Consider the following 20,275-nt stretch of genomic DNA (forward strand, 5'->3'; position numbering starts at 1 on the left):
TCCATGTGAAGGGCTTTGTGTTAGCACCACTCAGCCTCCCAGCTGGTCACCTACAAACTGAGCCTTGCTGCCCTCAAGTCACACAGGAGGACAGGGAGGTATCTCACTGCTTGTCTACATTCCCCAACCTCAGGGAGCCTCCAGGGTCCTCATCTACAGAACCACCTTGGTCCACAAGCTTCTCCAGGCTGCTTGGAGGATGAATCAAGGCAATGCACATTTATAAAGCATGTTCCTAGGCCACAGGTGGACAGGCCTCAGTGACTGCTCCAGTCATGCTCACAGGCTACTCTCCTGGAGTCCAGTCATGGCCAACAGGAGGGAGTAGGCTTCTGTGTAGCCTTGCCAACGACTCAGTACGCACTGCCCACTGCCAGCTTGACTTCCCAAACACCTCATTAGTGTCACTCATTCTGGCAGCTGATTATTGTCCCAGTGCAGGACTCAGGGGCAGGGTGGGGTGGTAGGATCCATCTGTTCCAGTGGAGGAACGTTATCACCAAGACACACGATGATAATAAAAAGCAAATCAATGTTATGATAATTTCATTGTTACTTTTAAATCCTCTATGAACAAGGCGCTCCCTGACTGCTTCCCCATCCCCATCATGATAAGCCACTGTCCCAGGCTATCTTGAATTGCCAAAGTATCACAGATGTGCCTTTCCTGCCTAAGTGGCTAAGACTTCAAAGGCTGACCTGTTTTGTAGCTACTTCTCCATGCACCTGTTACAGAATAAGTGCATCAAAACTAGCTCCTTAACTGAACACCACTCAAATACTACAAGGCTGCCACCTCAAAGTCCTGTGCAGGGAAGTTACATCAAGTGTATGTCCAGTGGAATCCCTTTTACGTTCAGGGAAGAACGCCCTTCAGGAACATGGGAGGGAACCTAGAGAGAAAGAGATGAATCAGCCACATGGCTTGTTCATGTGGCTCTAGAAAATGGATGGAACAGGCCAAAGTCAGGGGGCTGCCAAGGGTGTGTGCCAACTGTACCCAGACTTCATGCATGTCAAGGAAACAGGGGTCAGAGATATTGGTTTTCAATCTGCCACAGCCCTGACCTTGCCAAGGGACTTAGGTCACAGTACTTTCCTGCTTGTGAAACAGGACAAACATGATCTTTCTCATCCTCATCTTTGACATTCTCCAGCTGTGGAAATGGAGCACAGAGGGAATATCTGTGGCCTAAGGTCACCCAGCAACCAAAGGAAGAGCTGAGATTTAATCCCAAGTTCTTCCAACTTCCAAATTCATGCTCTACCCAAACATGTCCTGACCTTTACTCTGTGGGCCTTGCTCATCCCCCTATGGTTAGACTCAGCCATTGAAAAAAGCATCTTAGAATTGAAAACATCCATCCACATGGGGACATGCAGACCTGGAGTCTTCCTCCCATCACAGAGCCTCTGAGCAGATTGTCTACCTACCTGAATCTTTTCACTATAAACTAAGACTAATTTCTACCTTACTAGGGTTGCCAGGATTCAACAAGGTCACATATAATACATGCCTAGCAGTAACTGACACACTAAGGATCAACTTTTCATTTCCTTCTCCCCTTCAAAGCATCTTTCAGGCTCCTCCTTGCCAGTTACAGTGGAAAGAGCCCAGAACGGGTAGAACAGACTTGAGAGTTCCCAGCAGGACAGAGAAGACACACAACTAGAACACAAGGCAGAGAGCAGGACAAAAACAAGATTTTATCACAGTACATGTTAAAAAGTGGACTATCTCTTGCCCAAAGAAATAACAGGCTAATTAATAAGCAACATGTCTACACCGGAATAATTATGTTTTCCTACCTTCAACTACACTGAACTAATTCACATTAGTATGATCACCACTTTGGTATCATAATTTACCACCTTGCTGCACAAGAATAGGTTTATTATGAATACTTTAGCATCTCTGGCTATTCCTCCAAATTGCTATTTTAACCAACATATCATTAAGAAATTAACATAGGTTTGGCCAAAGATTGTGTGAGTCTTTTAGTAAATTGATTTCAAAGAGAAAATCTACATCTTTAGAAATTTCTCTTTATAATGAAGCCAGCACACAGAATCTCCCAGCCACTCTCAGAACAATGGTTCAGGTGGAGGCATATTCCCAGTGTCATACAAAGTCCCAGATGGATATTTGCCATTAAATCCTAGAAAGGCTTATCAACAGTAGAAGAAAATGCATTTCCTATCTGGAAATGTTTGCTAAGGTTAATGCAACATTCTTAGAATGCTCTTGTATATTGAGGGAATCAAATCATAATCAAGCATGTTTAAAATGGTTATTCCTAGATACCCGGACATCATAACATAGCCAAGTGACTTTTTTCAGTCTGAAAAACAAGGATGAGAAGAGACAGCTCTGGAAGCTACACTTGCAAAGGCCTATACATTAAACCCAATAGATATTCACTCTCTACAACTAACTCAAGGGAAAAGAGCACCTAGCTGCCAGAGCTGGTGCAACATGCCCCTCAAAAGAGTCCTTGCTAACAGGAGTGTTTCCCCCACAACAGTGGAGTCAGAGGGAGGGTGTGTCACAGATCAGCCATTCTTTTTTTTTATTGGTTGTTCACAACATTACAAAGCTCTTGACATATCATATTTCATACATTAGATTGAAGTGGGTTATGAACCCCCAATTTTACCCCAAATGCAGATTGCAGAATCACGTCGCTTACACATCCACAATTTTACATAATGCCCTATTAGTAATTGTTGTATTCTGCTACCTTACTTATCCCCTACTATCCCCCTCCCCTTCCCTCCCATCTTCTCTCTCTACCCCATCTACTGTAATTCATTTCTCTCCTTGTTTATTTTCCCATTCCCCTCACAACCTCTTATATGTAATTTTGTATAGCAATGAGGGTCTCCCTTCATTTCCATGCAATTTCCCTTTTCTCTCTCTTTCCCTCCCATCTCATGTCTCTGTTTAAAGTTAATCTTTTCTTCCTGCTCTTCCTCCCTGCTCTGTTCATAGTTGCTCTCATTATATCAAAGAAGACATTTGGTATTTGTTTTTTAGGGATTGGCTAGCTTCACTAAGCATAATCTGCTCTAGTGCCATCCATTTCCCTGCAAATTCCATGATTTTGTCATTTTTAGTGCTGCGTAATATTCCATGGTGTATAAATGCCACATTTTTTTTTATCCATTCATCTATTGAAGGGCATCTGGGTTGGTTCCACAGTCTAGCTATTGTGAATTGTGCTGCTATGAACATCGATGTGGCAGTATCCCTGTAGCATCCTCTTTTAAGGTCTTCAGGGAATAGTCCGAGAAGGGCAATAGCAGGGTCAAATGGTGGCTCCATTCCCAGCTTTCCCAGGAATCTCCAAACTGCTTTCCAAATTGGCCGCACCAATTTGCAGTCCCACCAGCAATGTGCAAGTGTACCCTTTTCTGCACATCCTCGCCAGCACTTGTTGTTGTTGGACTTCATAGTGGCAGATCAGCCATTCTTTGTCGGCCAGCACACAAAGAGCCTGAAGTCTGCAAAAGAGTGCTGACCACGGGAGTACTGCCCACCCAGAGTGCCACAGGACAGGGAACTAAGCAAACACACTGAGCAAGTCACTCTCATCAGGTCAAAGACACAATGGAAACGAGTCCTGAAGAAGTGGAGCCCCTGCCTGTACTACTATGACAAACGTCACATAGGGCCACAGCCACCTTGTGTTCTCCAACCCAGTTCCATTTCTGCCACTTTGCTCAGCACCTAAGATCCACTCTCCATCCCACAGCAGTTAAGGGGTGGTCACCTTCAAGACCTGCTCACAGATGAACAAAGTGGAGATTGGGAAAGTGTAGAAACGTGGCCATGGCCTCCTGCTTGCAATGGACAGAAACGAGGGTAAATCAAAGTCTCCTGGACTCCAAAGCCTCCACACTCTTCCTTACCACTGTGGAGGTGGAGGAAGAGGAAGAGGAAGAGGAGGAGGAGGAGGTGCAAGAGGAGAGGGAGGAGGGGAGGAGGGATGGAAGGAGGAAGGGAAGAGGAGGAGGGGAGGGTGAGGAGAGGGAAAGAGCCTCTGCTAGATAGAAGGGACACATTCTAAAATAAAGGTAACTATAAACTTCAGAAGTGAAATCCCAATCATTGTTCAGTGAGGCACCTTTTAGAAACCATGCCACACCTCTTCTTTGGTTCTCTTGAGTTTTATTCAGTGCAGCCTAAGTTATTACGTTGGACTCTGTAAAATGTACTCTACCTTCTCAATCCAAAGTTCAGCACTAATTTTAGACTCCAGTCTTAAGGGAAAAAAAAGTGTCTAAGGAACAAACTGGGGTGGGGGTGGGGGAGTAGGCACAAAAACATTACTCCAAATATCATAAAAATATTATATTGGCCTCTCTCCATCTGGTGTGCTTTGGTTGTATTACTGAAGGATATCATGCCATGTTTTAAAAAGAGCCATGTGCTTTGATGGGAATTTCTTTCTGGTTAAGTATAAAGACTGCTGAGACATAAATCTTTGAAATCCGCTACTGGCTCACAGTTCATTCATTTACCAACCCGGGTCCAGGTTCTGGCATCAATACACACAGGCTGTATGACTGCGGCCACCTGAGCTTTTCCACACTCTTCTTTCCCAACTTACGACTGGGAGTGCTATTCCTAACTATCCTGGAGGCAGGCATGAGGTTCAAGGAGGCCACACACTGCCAACTGAAAACTAATGGCAGTTGGGTAACTTGCCTGCCCTGCACACCCTCTTCTCAGTATGCTCTCCCCTGCCGGCTACAGGGTTGAACATGTGACTCAGCCTCAGCCAATCACAGTTTTCCATTCTCCACACCAACAGTCATTGGCACAGGAAAAGGCATATGACCAGAACTGGGAGCCAATCAGAGTTCCTCTCCAGGATTTTTTTTTTTTTTTTAAATTAGAACTGGCTGGGAAGTTTCTTTTCCCTCTTTGATTGTGAGGGTATAAGGAGAAAGCCTGGATCTATTTGCAAGCATGGTCTCTGAGGGACAGAAGACAACCACTAGAGAGAATTCAAAACAAGAGACAAAGCAGAAGAGCACCTTCAAGACCCTCAGTCTCTGGTTCTAGTGAACTTCAGAGCCAGAGCCACTTCCACCATGCCAGGGATCAGCAAGGGAAGGCAAAAGCTCTCCCCTGGTGTTCTGTGTTTCAGCCTGAGCTATTCTGACTTAGGTTTCTGTACTTTAAGCAAAAGACAGTGTAGGAGTTAATAGTTCATATCATCTGAACCAAATCCTCAACAAAAATAACTTCTCTTAAAGTAGATTCCTTATTTAAAAAATGAAGAAAAAGATGAGCTTTAGTAGCAGCAGCAAACACTGCTATTATTTATATAGTACTTTCCTGAAAGAAAGAGGCATCTATTTTCACTTGTAGTTACCTTATTCATTTTGGAGTGGGCTTTGTATTTGGCATAAAACTTTCTCACATACCCACACCCACTCTCAAGATTTGGACTGTAAAACTTAGGGCAAAAACAAGTGGTTATTTTTCTCCCTTCTATGGAGGGGGAAAGGTGGAAGGGTGGGGAGAGAGGGCACTGATGCTATTTTTGGTATGTTCTCAAGAGAAACTCCCCAGGTTACCAAAGCTCTCACTTGGGAAATAGGGGTAGAAATACAAAAATAAAGCAATTTACCAAGATTTGCAGCCACTACAAGCAATTCGTTCAGTCTTTTCATAAGATTATTTTTTACATTAAAATCTCTTCTACATTATTTTTCTCCTAAGGATTAACTGATAAAAATAGAAAGGCACAGTGGATTCCAATTCTCAAATTATCTTCTGAAATGAAGGGCAAAGTCTGAGGTCAAACTGTAGCAAGATACTGGGTGTTTATGATCTGATCTTGAACTATGGTGACCACCCCAACCTTGGGAGCAATTCAAGGATGAAATGTGGGCCATGTTTGTCAAAATACACCAATGGCATTACAAATAGTCAGAGGATTGCTTAGGCCCAGTGGCCATCCCATGCACAAAAGGAATCACAGGAGGGATGCTGACTTCTCTGGACTGGGCTTACATCCAGACCTAGAAACCTAACAGCAGAATAAAGGGGAGACTCACTGACTGTGTAAATGGACTTGGCTTATTGGATGGAAGGTGGCATTTCATTTCTCAAAAGAATAATAAAACCATCTTTCAACATTCCCTCACAAATTGGGAACTTAAAGAAATAACCTAACAAGGTAATTTTTGTATTTTATTCCGTTCAGCACTTCAGCATATTTTTTAAGAACCCACATTGATTTCCAGACCAAGCATGCAATCTATTCATGAAGAAGATGATTTGGAGAGAAAAGACGGGAACATTCAGGGGGAAAAGATTCACAAAGAAGATCCATGTTTAGCGGACCCTATTTATTTAACAATTTTATATATTCCTTCAAATGGAATGAAAATGAAACGTTCATGTTGGCCCACAATGCTATTTGTGAGTACTAATACTGAATGATTTTATAGACTTTAAAAAGAGAGGCAGGAACATCATGGTACATAAGCATATAATAATACATCCAAGAAAAAAGTTTATCTAATCCTGATATTTATAAGAAAGCTGGATCCAAAAGAAAAAGTCAAGAAAAGCTTTTTTTTTTTTCCAATCTATAGGACCATTAATAAGATGCTTTTGAGATCATGTATTTCAATGAGACCCACTATACAAAGAGACTGATTTGTGGATGGTACACATACAAACTCTATACGTATACGGTTTATATATAGAGTGGCACAACCCAGGACACTTCAACCAAACTTGACTAAAGATATTAGCCAGAAAATTCTATGGTTAAAAAAAAAAAAAAAGAGAGAAAGGTCATGCATCACATCATCATCACCAAGGTTAATGGAAATAAGCATTCTCCAATCTTGTGCAAACATGAAAGGCAGAATGCAATCCATCCAATGGACCCAGAGGAAAGAGAACCAAACTGGAGGGTTCAGATGAGCACAATACAAGTGAACGTGGGCACAGAAGCACGTCTGTACTGTTCAAATCTAAGTAATATTGTACTTCAAAAGACTGGTTGACCCCAAAGTTAAAAAGTGTGAAGGTATACATCAAACTCAGAGGTACCAAAACCAGACGTGGAGGGTGGGGTGGGTAGAACTTGACTTTAAGCCTAAAACAAGCACTCTTCCATAAAACTTGCAGTAGACCTGTGAAAAATACAAAAGCAGTTTAGTTCAGACACTTAAGTGTCTTTCCGTTATACACCACAGCTGGTGCAAATAAAACTAAAACACAGACACATCTTCCCAGAGCTTTGAGTCTAGTATGTAAGTACATGTTCTATGATGGCAACTGCTATCACAGAGGTATGCACAAGGTAAGGGGTGTATGTATGTGTGCACTGCCTATGTGCTAGAGAGGATCGGGGTACTGATTGCCAGGGAGGAATTTGTGGAACAGGTGAACTAGACCCGAGTCTGGAAAAGAGTGAAATCAGCCAAACATTGAACACAGGAGGAGGAAGGGAATTGCAGGCAGAAGTCCAGCAAGAGCAAAACCAGGAGGGCACAGCACAGCTCCATGGTATGTGGAGTCTACAGGAAGCCCAGTGTGCCAGGAAATAGTTTGGGGAAGGATGCAAGGTAGGGATGTGGGAAGGAGTTGAAGAACGAGAGACCCTGCCAGGTCTTTATAAAGAACCAGCAGTCTGGTGAGTCCCAGGAGCACCAGGGAAAGTCCCTGGCTCTGTGCTGAGAGGAACTTGGACTCTTTGCTAGGACTGTCTAAAGGCAGCTGAGTGAACTCTGGGCCCATAATGTTCCTAGGGCTGAAGGCTCCTGGGGCAGCCTGTGCTTCCACACTCACAGTCTCCCCACTGCCATCTCGGACGGACGTGAAATCCACCCTGCCCCATCTCCTCCCAGCGGGGCTTTGAGAAGGGAGGATGGTGAGGGCTGTGAAATGGGATATAAACAGCAGGTGAGGTAACACTAGAGTTCTGCCCTAGCCACCATACACAGGTCAAAAGCATTGAGAGACTCAGGTACAACCATACCCAAAGATAATAGACTGCTCACCTTTTCAATCTGAGATACTTATTCAGAGTTGGGATTTATCCCCAAATCAAGAGGGAGGCACTGACTTTGAAGGACACAAGCATATTTTTAATTTCAGAGGGCTGGAGGATCATACCTGCAACAATGTGGAGGACAAAGATACAGAACAAGGTGGGGGAAACCATGCAGCAAGCCTCTGGGATTCCCAGGCTGCCAATGGCTGTCTCAGCCTATGGTTGTAGGCTCAGATGCCACAGGAGCTACAAAACTACCGTCACTGAGAGGAGCATTCCTATTTGGGAATGTAAGCCTCATATTACAGGTCTTCTGACTTTTAAGAGAGGCTACAAATCTAAGACACATATCCATATTTCTAAATCTTAATTCAATTTCTGTATACTTTGTTCAGGTCAACAACACATCTTCCAGTTAGAAGTGGCACACTGGCCACCATTTTGCTACTTCTAGATACTATAGCAAGGCAGGGTGGGCATAACCACAGTGGAGATTTATGGGATCTTACAGTAAAGAGAAGCAACAGGACTTGGTGACTTGCCAGGGTGGGAATGCAGAAGTCTGGCATCACTGAAAGCTCCTGCATATATATATACCTTGGAGATGGAAGGAGCCACCACCCCAAAAAAAGAGGGAGAGATATTTGGGCTAATGATGATGTGGATATGGGATGGGCAATAAAAGCTAAAATAAGTTTTGTATTTTTTTTCTTAATGGAACTGGATATATCCAATAGACATAGGTAACTGGTTGGAACACAAGGAGAATGCTATTAATGCAATGCCAACCTTGGACTCACTTGACTCTGGTGATAGTTGAAACTGTAGAAGCATGATTAACCCAGACTCTAGGCAAAGTAGAAGAGGGATGGGGACAGAGCCCTGGAGAACCCCAGCAGGTACCAGAAATGCCAGAGAAGCAGAAGGAAAAGCATGGGTGGTAAGCAGGGAAAAGTATCAGTAAATCATGCACATGCCTCATCAAATGTGCAGAAGGATCTATGAGTACGCAGGAGTTTGCTTCTTCAGGATACAGTGCAGGTCTTCCACTCTGGGGAGGCCACACCAGTTTGCAGGAACTGAGAAAGAAAGGAGGGGTTGGGGAAGTAGTAAATAGTTTAAAGAGCCTGGGGATATGTAATGGTCATGAGAAGTGAGGTAGGATGCAAAGAAGGAAGTTACAGCATTTTAAAAAATACTGCTACAGGAGAAAAGAGTTCATAGGGAGAGGCTGAACACAAAAGTGAAAGAGGGGACTAAGATTCCTAAACAGAGGCATAGGGATTCAGGAGAGACATTAGTCATTGCCACACAGAGGTCTTCTCTCTAAACCTCTCCAAGTTCCTAATTCAACTTGATTTTTCTTCTGTCATTCTACTCTATTCAGTTATCATAGATTTTATAATATATTTATGTTTGCTTTCTGTCTGCTTTTTTCCCACAAGAATGATAGTCCCATGAGAACAAGAGCTTGCTATATTTACCATATACTAAGGCCTCGCAAAATACTTGACACATGAGATACCTAAGATTTATTGGACGACTGGGTAAATAGAGAAAAGTTTGGGGAGGAGAGATACAGCAGAATGTGGAGCAAGTCTGATGACTTCTACTTTCTCAGTAGAATGGGCCACAAGGTCACTTGCAAAACCTGAAGGAGGAGGCTTTGAAGATCTCTGTGTTGAAGATTACAATGTCAGTACCAGTTTGCAACCTGGGAGGAAATGAGCTTGTGGTTTGGAGACCTAAAAATCCTGGAGGTTCTGACTCCAGAAGTTGAGCATCCCAGAGTGAAAGCATGATTTAGGTATGGTTGGTGTATTGAGAAACTGGAGCGGGTGAAAGTCCCAGGATTGAGATGGTCAAAGAATTGAGACTCTGAGGCATCACCCATATGCACTCTGGGAATAGAGAAGGAGGAAAAGCCTGTGATCCCAAGTCCCCTATGCTGTGACAGAAGGACTGCCTGGAAGAGGATAGCAATGTGAAAGTGTGGCTGGGGACTTGATTAGGTCACCAACTCACTTCCAACTCTTCCACCTCAAACAATCTCTGGCCAGTGTTTAATCACCCATGAGTGGAACTGCAAATAATATCCTTCAGAGACTCACTACTTTTTGTCCTTTCACTAATATATGAACTTCATGGGAGGCAGAAATTTTTCAGCATTGATTCATTCCTTAGAATAAATGATGGATGACATCTTCATGACCTTCAATAACTGCTCTGCACTGTACAATGTTTTCAAACATAATTTTAATAAGGATTCAAAACTAGAGCTTGAAAGAAACCTTAGATTATTTGGGCTAGTACCTTCAATTGTATACCTGAAAGAAATCTTTGCTTACATTTTGCATACAGCACATAATTACTGGTTTAGATATGCAGATAGCATTGAAAGTACCTTCAATTTTTAAGTGTGCTTTAGATATACAAATTAGCAACGCTGACATCTGTGTTCAACTTTTGATATAAAATCTCCAAAATACAAAATTATCAAATAAATCGTTGCAGAACAGTTCAGAGAAATAAACTGCTCCGAGGAAGACAAACCTTCAAGCATCTTTTTATGTTGATGCTAAATATAAGAACAATCTCTGCAAATTAGTCAAAGCGAGATACAGCAACACTTAAGAGATCTCAAGACAGAAACATACTTAGATTATGTTTTGTTCATTAAAGCACTAAAATCTTCAATAGCATCTTCCATAATACCTGAAGGTGCAGTGCTGTCTTATGTAATAGAAGCCTTCCCTCCTCGCTCAGCTTGTGGGCAAATTAAATACCTAATTCCGTCCAGAATTTGAGTACTTTCACCTTATCTCTAGTCACTAACCAGTCTCACAATTCCCACCTGGACAGGTGACGAAAATAACAGATCTGCTAGATAGAGTTAAACCGGATGCAGAGGCCAATTTAAAGCTCTCCCCCAAATCCCTGGTCCCCTCCGCCCTGCTCAGTCAGAGGTAGAGAGTAAGAGTCCGGCTTTCCCTGTCCGGCGGACAAGCCAGGCGAAGTACGGGATAGGGGACGCCCGCGAGTAGCCGGATTCCTCAGGTTCAGGGTCAGGGGCGCAGCCGGGATGGACCCCCAGGAGCCACGCCGAGCTCGGGCAACGTCTCCGCGGGCCTCGGTGTTCCCAGATGTAGGCACACCTGGACGCCCCGGCCGGCGCGCCGCTCCTCGCCCGGCCCGGGCGCTCCTCCGGGTTGCAGCGGGCGGGACCGGGAGCCGGCGCGCACCCAGCCCCGGCCAAGGCAGCCTGAGAAAGTTCCCTCCGCCCCGACGACGGCGCCCCGGCCCCGCTCGCCCCGCAGCCTCGGGTCGGGCGCAAGGTCGCGGAGCCGAGCTGGCGGCCCGCGGAGCCCGGGGACCGGCCCCCAGCGCCCCTCCCGCGCCGGGGACCGCGCAGCCGGTACTCACCGCCCGTCGCTCGGATCCCCAGGTGGCTGCCGCGGAGCGCGGTGCGGCCGGAGCCGGGTCTCGGCGGGGCGTGGGGGCCGGGGAGGGAGGGCGGCGGCGGCGGGGAGGGAAGGAGGCGGCAGCGGCGTCTGCAGACTCGGAGCAGCCCGTGCAGCCCGTGCAGCCCGAGTGCTGGAGCAGCGGCCGCGGCTGGGGCTTTATCGCCGCCCCGCGCCGCCCCCGCCCCTTCCTGCCGCCCCCGCCCCTGGCCCGCCCCGCCCCGCCTTCCCGCCGCCGCCTTTGTGTGCCAGCGGGCCGCAGCGCCCCAGCGCCCGGACTCCAGGACGCCCCTACTCCGCCACGGCCTCCCGGATTCCGTCCCCAGCGGGTCCCCGTCGTGGGGCTGCGCCCAGAAAGCGCCCGGAAACGCGCAGACCCAGAGGTGCGGTGCCGGCCGTGGCCCAGCTGCACGTGGGTCGCCGGATGGGCGTGTGCGGAGTGGCGGGGGTGGGGGGATCCTAGGACCAATGGCGCGTCCCCGGACGCAGGACATGTCGTCTTGACTGACCCCTGGGAGAGGGGGGCGCGCCCGGACCCCGTTTAGGTGATGGAAAGGGACAGAGCATCCCTCGAGGCGCTTTGCGGGGTGCCCTAGAGCCCACTCCTCTTCGCCTGGAACAGAGGAGCCGCGGTGGGTCTACTGAGGCAGATGACAGAGAAGGGAATCCAGAATACTGGATTCCTGGCTGCGGTGACATCACGAGGTACCCGCAGAGTCCTGGGAATTCAGCCCCTGTCAACCGAAAACTACAGCTGATGGGACCCTGTGCGCCAAGAGAGAGGTGAAGACCTAGGCCGGCAACAGAGGGCGGTCCTGCTCCGGCCTCTTAACCCAGATCTCTTGTCCTGTCCTTTGCATCAAGTTAGGTTTGTGGGGACCCAACTTTAATGACAATTTATCTTGCCTTTAGTGTAAAACCTCCCTAGCAGGCCTGTGGCCCTAGCTATGAGAAAGAAATGTGACAAATCTTGGACCAGCCCTGAATTATGGTTTCTTCTACTGATGAGAGCAACTTGGAACACAACTCTGTAGTCATCCTTTAGCACGTAGGTGGCCAGGCTAGACAGTGCCTAGGTGTGTTGACACAGGGGTTGCGTTTAAAAACATAAAATCGGCACCAGCCTAAGGATGTTCTAGTCTCTCCTACAATAAAAGGGGGAAAGAAAAAGAATAAAGCTATAGGGAGATTTGCCCCCAAATAAGAAAACATGAAATAAAGAAAATTTGTTAAATTGTTTTATATTCATGCCTAATATTCATATTCAGTTGCAGGGAATTATGTAAATATTTTTTTTTTCCTTGTTGTTCCCCTTGCCTGGTGTCTGAAATGGTTTTCCCCCAGGCTTTTCTCATGACTGTCTCCTAATACTTTAGGTCACAAGTCAAATGCTGTCTCCTCTGGAAGACTTTGCTGAAGTTAAATTCACTTCCTTCCTTCTCCAACATATCACTTTCATCAGAGCCCTCATCATGAATGTATTTAAAAAAAAAAAAAGAACTTGTTTCTTTCACTCTCCCTCATTACAATATGCTCCCAGAGATCAGAGAAAAGAAAGCAATTTAACATGGTTCCTTATCCACCTGATCCTTAGTGCCCAGAGACATACCATACATATAGCAGTTGCTCGATAAATATTTGTTGACAGGGGATGAAGAATGACAAGTATCTATCAAGCATGATAATGATAGTTTTGTGGCTTGGCTCATCATGGTGGGTGCGTTGAATCTGGAGAAAGTGCAGATGGGCTGGAATGGGGGAAATGAGGAGAGAAAGCCTGCAGCTGGGGATAAGCTCCCTCCATGTGTTGAAGAAGCTGGGAATAGCCTCTTCCAGGTGGGAGGGAGTCATTGGAGAACCTACCGAAAAGACAAACTAGGACCAAGAAATGTAGGTGAAGCCAGATTAGGAATGCTTGCCAGGTTTTATCTCATTCCACTTCTATCTCAATCACTTTTTTAAACTGAAAGTTTTCATTGAGACAATTGCAGGTCCCATGCAGTTGAAAAAAATAATAATCAGAGATCCCTTGTAGCCTTCCCTCTGTTTTCCCCAACAGTAACATTTCACAAAACTATTGCATAATATTATACTCAGGATATTAACATTGATACATTGACTCATATCTCAAACACTGGTTGATTTGCTCTTCTCAATTTTTTAGTAAAGTTATTCTAAAGTTAAAACAGTTTTTGAGAGAGATGCCCAGCAGTACTTCAGAGGATTTTAGTCTTTTGTAATGAAGTTAATGTTTTTCAGGATAACATAAAACCTTGTTTTCCCAGTTAGATGATTGATGGGGTCCAGACCCTTTATCTATAAAAGACATTCAGAAGTCCTGAGGATTTTCAATTTTGTTTATATTTTCATGACTGGCGGTCACTTCCCTATTTTCTCCAGTACTGTCGAAGGAACATTTTTGAGCAATACTGTACATGACTTGTCAATTCTGAAATCAGACAGACAGGATGCAGTATTAACTAATATGCTAAAATAAACCCAGCCACTAATTCTTTTCTCTTTCCTTGGCCATGAGATGGGACTAACCATAAGCGTCTTCCAAGGGAAAGAATTCAAGACAAAGACCCATTCTGCCAGAGGGATATGCTGGGAATACCAACTCTGCTCTTTACTGAGTGTGCATGGTTGGTATCAGCCAGCTTTCCTGATGCCAACAGGAGGAGACAGAAACAATGCTCTTTCCATGACATTCAAGTCACAGGGCACTCTGACACCTATCTCCAGAGGGCTGTTCCAAAGAAGGTGCGTTCCTATGTCAGCTGGTGCTCTCCAGGTTCCCGTCTTCCCTTCCAGTATTTGACCTTCTTTGAAATATATTTCTCATCGGTGTCCAATCAACCTTTCTCTCCTGTTGCTGCCTTGGTGTGATTTGAGAAATCCAGACCCCTTAACTCTCCTATGTGGCTCTTTCTTTGCAACTTCACATTCACAGCAGAATTTCATTTTGTCCCTCAATTGGGTGGTTTGCCTTAATCCACAGATACAGCTTCAAATTGTTTATTCCTTAAAAAATAAAAAGGAAAAAGTGACCTGGAGTTGAGCCAGCTCTAGCCAGACTCTGAGTTTGGCTTTGTGTCCATAAGCTGCAGTTGGGAGAATCACAAGAAATGCCCAAACAGAATAAAACAAATGATCTATTTAGTCTCGTTTCCTCTCTTGGAAGAGGTCCAGCGTGGAGTGCCTTGGAATAAATGTAAATCCCCTGACCCCACCTCCTCTGTTCCCCCATGCTCCCAAACAGTATGACCTTGTATTTAAGTAAAAACTGTCCTTAGCTCCCAATGGGGTGACAGTGTTTTGTCTGGAAGACTGATGGATAGGATATTACAATAATAAGATAATGATAGTAGTTTCTCTCCTATCTAACCTCTACTTAAGATATTACACCACAAGAGTGCATGTTACACAACATAATAGATGCAAATACTGTTTTGTAAGATTGTTTCAACCAGGGGAAAGGAGAATGGTTTTAACAGTTCACTTATACAATTGCTTTCTGGGACTTGGCACTGTTGTTTTTGTTGTTGGTGGTGTTTCGGCTTATAAAAGACATTTGCCTTTTATTTCCCTTTAAAGTTGGCTTTCAAATAAATCCAATTTCCTCTTTCTGTAACTTCTGAAACTGATTAATCCAGAACATCAATTTGTTATTTTCTATTGTCTATTTTTTCATTGACAGATTCAAAGAAGAGACTTTACTAAGTGCTGGGCTGGGTATTATTTTCTACTTATATTTGACCAAATTGGTTGGAACATCAGGTCCTGAGAAGCCTATAGCACTGACCCCTCAAACAGCAACCTCTCAGCTCTCCTATTACCACATGACGGATGCTCCCTTTCTCCTTCTACGAGTCTCTTTCATCTGTCCTTTCAACCCATCATTGGGCTCTCCTCCCTTCTGCCAACCCTTCCTCCATCCTTCCTTCTCTTCCAGAAATTACCAATTTCTTCCATTGCCAATGACAGTAGTTTTTCCATTATTCTTTATCACCTTTGATCCTCTGGCAGCATTAGATTTATATTTTGCCCGTTTTTGAGACTCCTCTAACTCTCTTCTCCAGTTCCTCTCTTGCTTTTACCTTTCCCTGATCAAATCCTCCTCCTTCTGTGGGTAGGCATTGTACAATTGACTACCCTCAGCTCTGTCTTCTCTTCTCCACTCCCTCCCAATAGAATGAACATTGATTGATTTGTGGCCAGCCAGTATCTACTGTCCCCATCTTTTCCTAGCAGAATCACTTCTGTTCATGTGCCATCTTATTGGGAATGCAAGTCAAGGTGTCCTTTAGCTAAAAGGTGGGCATCTGATCAAGCTGATTAGGTTTCCTCTCACTACTTTCACTCTTGAAAGGGGTGGGAAAAGCAGGTGGACTGACTCATTGCAGCTTGATGAGATGGTGAGCTCTGCCCATCAGAAGACCAGAGCTTCTTTACCCCTGCCCTTCTGAGTAGAGGTCCACTGTGGGTTATGTTGCTGTGAGCCATTTCCACTTGTAACCTCTAACTGTCATAACCTAGGCGCATATGACTTCACTTCATTCTGGATGAATTTCAAAGCTGTATCTACACAGACCCTTGATCAATGTCCTAAGGCCCATTTATATAGCTCCAAATACCTGGCAGTTACCTCCACTTAATATCGCCCCACAAATTCATACATAACAACTCTAAAAACAAATTGATTTTCTTCATCCCCAAACCAGTTTTTCCTCCTGTGCTGACTAAGTGTTTCACAGGAGTGACCACCACCTCAGTCACCAAAGCCAGAAAGAGGGAACAAGTTCTCCCTCCTCCTTGGCCCTTGTTCATCCCATAGCCAGCAAGTCCCTGGTGCTGATATTTTCTTCACCAAATCCCTTTTATTCACCTCTGGTCCATTTTTTTTCAAGCTAGTTCAAATCTTTATTGCTTCCCCCCCGGACCACTCTAATGGGTTCTAGCTCTCTTCTCAGCCTCCAGATCCCTTCCACAACTGTCAGCCTAATCTATCAAAAGGACTGCTTTAGTCACACCACTCTCCTGCTTAAAATAATCCCATGTTTGTCACTAAGGTCCAAATTCCTTGGTGTAAGCAGTTGGGAGAGCTTATGGGCCCAGGCTCTGGAACTAGACTGCCTGTCTTCCAATCCCAGCTTCATCCCTCTGCATTTTTTTTCAAATAGTTTATCTGAGCCTTAGATTCCTTCTTTATAGAGTAGGGGATAGCTATAGAATAACCTATTCACAGGGTTATGTGAGGATCAAGTAGTTAATCTATGAAAAGGGTTTACCTGAGTAACATAAGTAAGTGCTCAATCAAAATGACTGCAACAAAAGCTCTTCCATAATCTAACTCCAACCTGCCTTTATAGCAGTATCTTCTTATTTTTCTGATACATTATTAAAGACTTTACCAAATAGAAATAAACAACCATACCATATGGTATTTTTTTTTTGTTATAACTGTACTGTTGTTGAAACCACTCTCTCTGTATTGAATACCTCTTTTTCACTCCACCAATCAGTTTTCTAGTGTTGGATTGCAAATGAGACCAAATAATAATAGCTTAAGTAAAAACCATTTTATTTTTTCACCATTCTGTGGGTAGGCCAGGGGGAGCTTCAGCTGGGATGGCTCTGTCTGATTCACCTTGCGCTCTCTGACATCTTTGGTGCAGCAGCAGGATTCTAGATGGCCCCTCACATGCAGACCCTCAGTGGGGATGGCTGAAACCCTGGCTCCTCTCTTCTCCAGTTTTTTCATCTTTATGAGCCTTTTCCACCTTGTCATGCTTTGCACTCAAAGGCTTCTCCTCCACATGGTTTTTCCAGAGGTAACCAGACGCTGCAAGATGGATCAAAACTCCAAAATGGTGAGAACCAAAGCTTCAAGTTTTCTTCAGGACTAGTTCTAGGTTTGGCACAATGCCACTTTGGCTGTCACAGTTCAGAGCAAGTCATAGGCTTTCTAAGGTACAAGGAAGATGAGTAGATTCTGCCTCTTGATGAGAGGGATATCAGTCAGCTTGGGCTGCTGTAACCAGATCCCATAGACGAGGGGCGTAACCAGCCCACAGTTATTGCAGATTTGGCCCCTTCTCATGGTGTGCTCACAGGGCCTTTCCTTTTTCATGGGGGGAAGAGAGAAAAAGACAGATCTGTGTCTCTTCATCTTCTTAAAGGACCCAGGGCCTCAGCCATATGAGCTTTTTAAACCTTAACTACCTCCTTAAGACCCCGCTTCCAAATACAGTCACATTGGTGGGTAGGGGCTTCAACATCTCAATTTTCGAGATCAAAATTGATTTCATAATAAGAGGAGTGGCAAAATCACATTTCAAAAGGGTACATAAGATGGGAAGGGATTACTCTGGCCATTTTTTAACATAATCCTTCACCTTTCTCTGCCACTAAAATCATTTTCGTCATCCACAACCTCTCTCTCTCTCTTTCAGCCCAGTTTCTATTTAGTCTTCCTCCAGCTGTAAGTATAGGCCACTTATTTTATACTATTGCATCCTGCCTTGAATGTCAGCATTTGATTTAGGTTCTAACCTCAAGGCCGAGGACCCTGTATATATTTATGTTTCCACATAGTGCATTGCACAGAGAAGAGCATAATAAATAGTAAATGTTTATTGAATGAATGAAAAATGCAATTAATTTGACTATTCCAAAGAGGACAGCCACTCAAAGCATGCATTTACTCTTTATATGTCCTAAGTCCTCCACCTCTTTCACCTCTATTGAGCATTGAATAATGGGAAGGAATCAGAAGACTGGACACTGGGAACCAGGACTCCTGGTTTCCCGTCCTGTTTCTGCCATTTCTTCATTGTGATCTTGGGAAAGACATTTAATTTTTTCGAGTCTTAGTGTTACAGTTTGGAACTGGAATGTTCTCCAAAGGTTCATGTGTTGAAGGCTTGGACCCAATGCAGCAACATTTGGGGGTGGTGCTTCTGGGAAGTTCTCTGATCTCAGGTGAACAAATCCATTGAAGGATTCATAATTGGTGAACCATCAGGAGGTGTTGGAAACTTGAGGATATGGGACCCTGTTGGAGGAAGGGGATCTTCGAGGGCATGCCTGTGGGGACTGTATTCTTCCCTCAGCCCCTTTGTCTGTCTCTGCTTCCTGGCTGCCATGAGATGAGCAGTTTTCCTCTGCCATGCCCTTCCGCCATGGTGTTCTGACTGGCCTAAGTCCCAAAGTGACATAGCCAGACAACCATGGATTGAGACCTCTGAAACCATGAACCAAAATAAGTCTTTCCTTTAAGTTGTTTTACTCAGATATTTTGCCATAGTTGACAAATCTGACTAGCACACCTGCAAAGGTTCATACATTAAAGGCTTGGTCCCACCTGGTGGCACTGTTGGGAGGTGTTGGAAGCTTTAGGAGGTGGGTCACTGGGAGTGTGCCATGAATGATTTATATTGTCCTTGGCCCCTTCCCTTCCCTCTCTCTCTCCCTGATGCTTCCTGGCCACCATGAGAAGACCACATTTGTTCCTCCCTACCCTCCCACACCATGATGTTCTGACTCCTCACAGGCCTAAAGCAATGGAGCCAACTGACCATGGACCAAAACCTCCAAAACCATGAACCAAAGTAAACCTTTCCTATTTGATATGACTTGTCATGCCTGTGGCAAAGCAGACTAACACACTCGGTTTCTTCGTGTCTAAAAAAAAAGAGTAACAGAATACCCTTTATAGGATTGTTGAGGGAAAGAAGTATGATATTAAGTAAAACACGTTGCAAATGCCAAAGAACTTCCAAATATCAGCGTTATTATCAATTTTGAAACACTCTGTCAACTTCACTGGTCCAACTTTATTCCTTATTGGTTCAGATCAACTGCTGTGGTCTCAATGTTTGTGTCCCCTTAAAATTCCCATTCTGAAAGCTAATCACCCATGGATGACATTGGGGGGGGGGGTGCCTCTGGGAAGTGATCCCTGAGGGCCCTTCAGGAATGGAAGAAGTGCCCTTATAAAAGAGGCCTAAGAGAGGCCTTTGTGATGATATAGGTAGAAGGTGGCCATCTATGATTGAAGAAATGGCCCTTTACCTGACACTGAATCTACTGGTTCCTTGATCTTGGACTTCACAGCCTCCATAATTGTGAAAAATAATTTCTGTTGTCAACAAGCCACCCAGTCTGAGTCATTTTGTTACAGCAATCCAAACCAACCCTTTGGTGTACCTGCTAGAGTGTCTGGCACATTATAGAAATCAATAAATGATAGCATTTATTACAGTTCTCCCAGACTCTATTGGCAGGTGCCAGGGAAATGAAAAATGAAGACAAGTGTCCTGAGATTTCCAGTTATTTACAGATAGGGGAGGGAATTTGTTTTCTTAACACTCCTGACTTCCATGCCAGGTTAGAAAAGCTTTCTGAGAACTATGTTGGTCTGTCTCCAAAAATCTAGAAAGACCTCAGAATCATCACTCTCTCTCAGACAGCAGAGTGAAGGCAACCAAACTCCCAAGGTAGCTTCTGGGTTAAGAAAAATCATCATCATAAAGATAAGCTAATTTGAAAAATCACAGGCTGCTTAATTTAACCAGCTCTAGTTGGTCATAGGGCAGGGCCTGATCTGTATTGCATCTCTCTGTTTCAGGTCGCCAGAGTCTCCGTTGTGAAAAAGGACCCCGTGTCTCACCTCATCTGCTTCCACTTATCACCTCTAGTCATACACCATTTTGGATTTAATGGGGATAATGATGCCTCATGTTTATGAGCCCCCAAGGAAAGACTGGTTCTTATTAAGTAATA

At 44.5% G+C, this 20,275-nt stretch overlaps 1 protein-coding gene across 2 annotated transcripts in view; it reads right to left on the minus strand.

Moving 5' to 3' along the window:
* Positions 1-11,811, minus strand: part of SERPINE2 (serpin family E member 2) — a 60,944-nt gene extending 49,133 nt beyond the window's left edge. The window contains exons 1-2 of one of the 2 annotated variants that reach the window (XM_081261683.1): positions 11,451-11,811; positions 9,005-9,106 (exon numbers count right to left, since the gene is read on the minus strand). In XM_081261683.1, the coding sequence (XP_081117809.1) occupies positions 9,005-9,009 (5 nt within the window). In that variant the 5' untranslated portion in view covers positions 9,010-9,106; positions 11,451-11,811. The remainder of the gene's footprint in view (positions 1-9,004; positions 9,107-11,450) is intronic. The other variant, XM_081261684.1, reaches the window with a different exon arrangement.
* Between the last annotated feature and the right edge of the window lie 8,464 nt (positions 11,812-20,275).

This window comes from Spermophilus citellus, assembly GCF_964194105.1.
Source record: "Spermophilus citellus genome assembly, chromosome: 11".
NCBI lineage: Eukaryota > Metazoa > Chordata > Mammalia > Rodentia > Sciuridae > Spermophilus > Spermophilus citellus.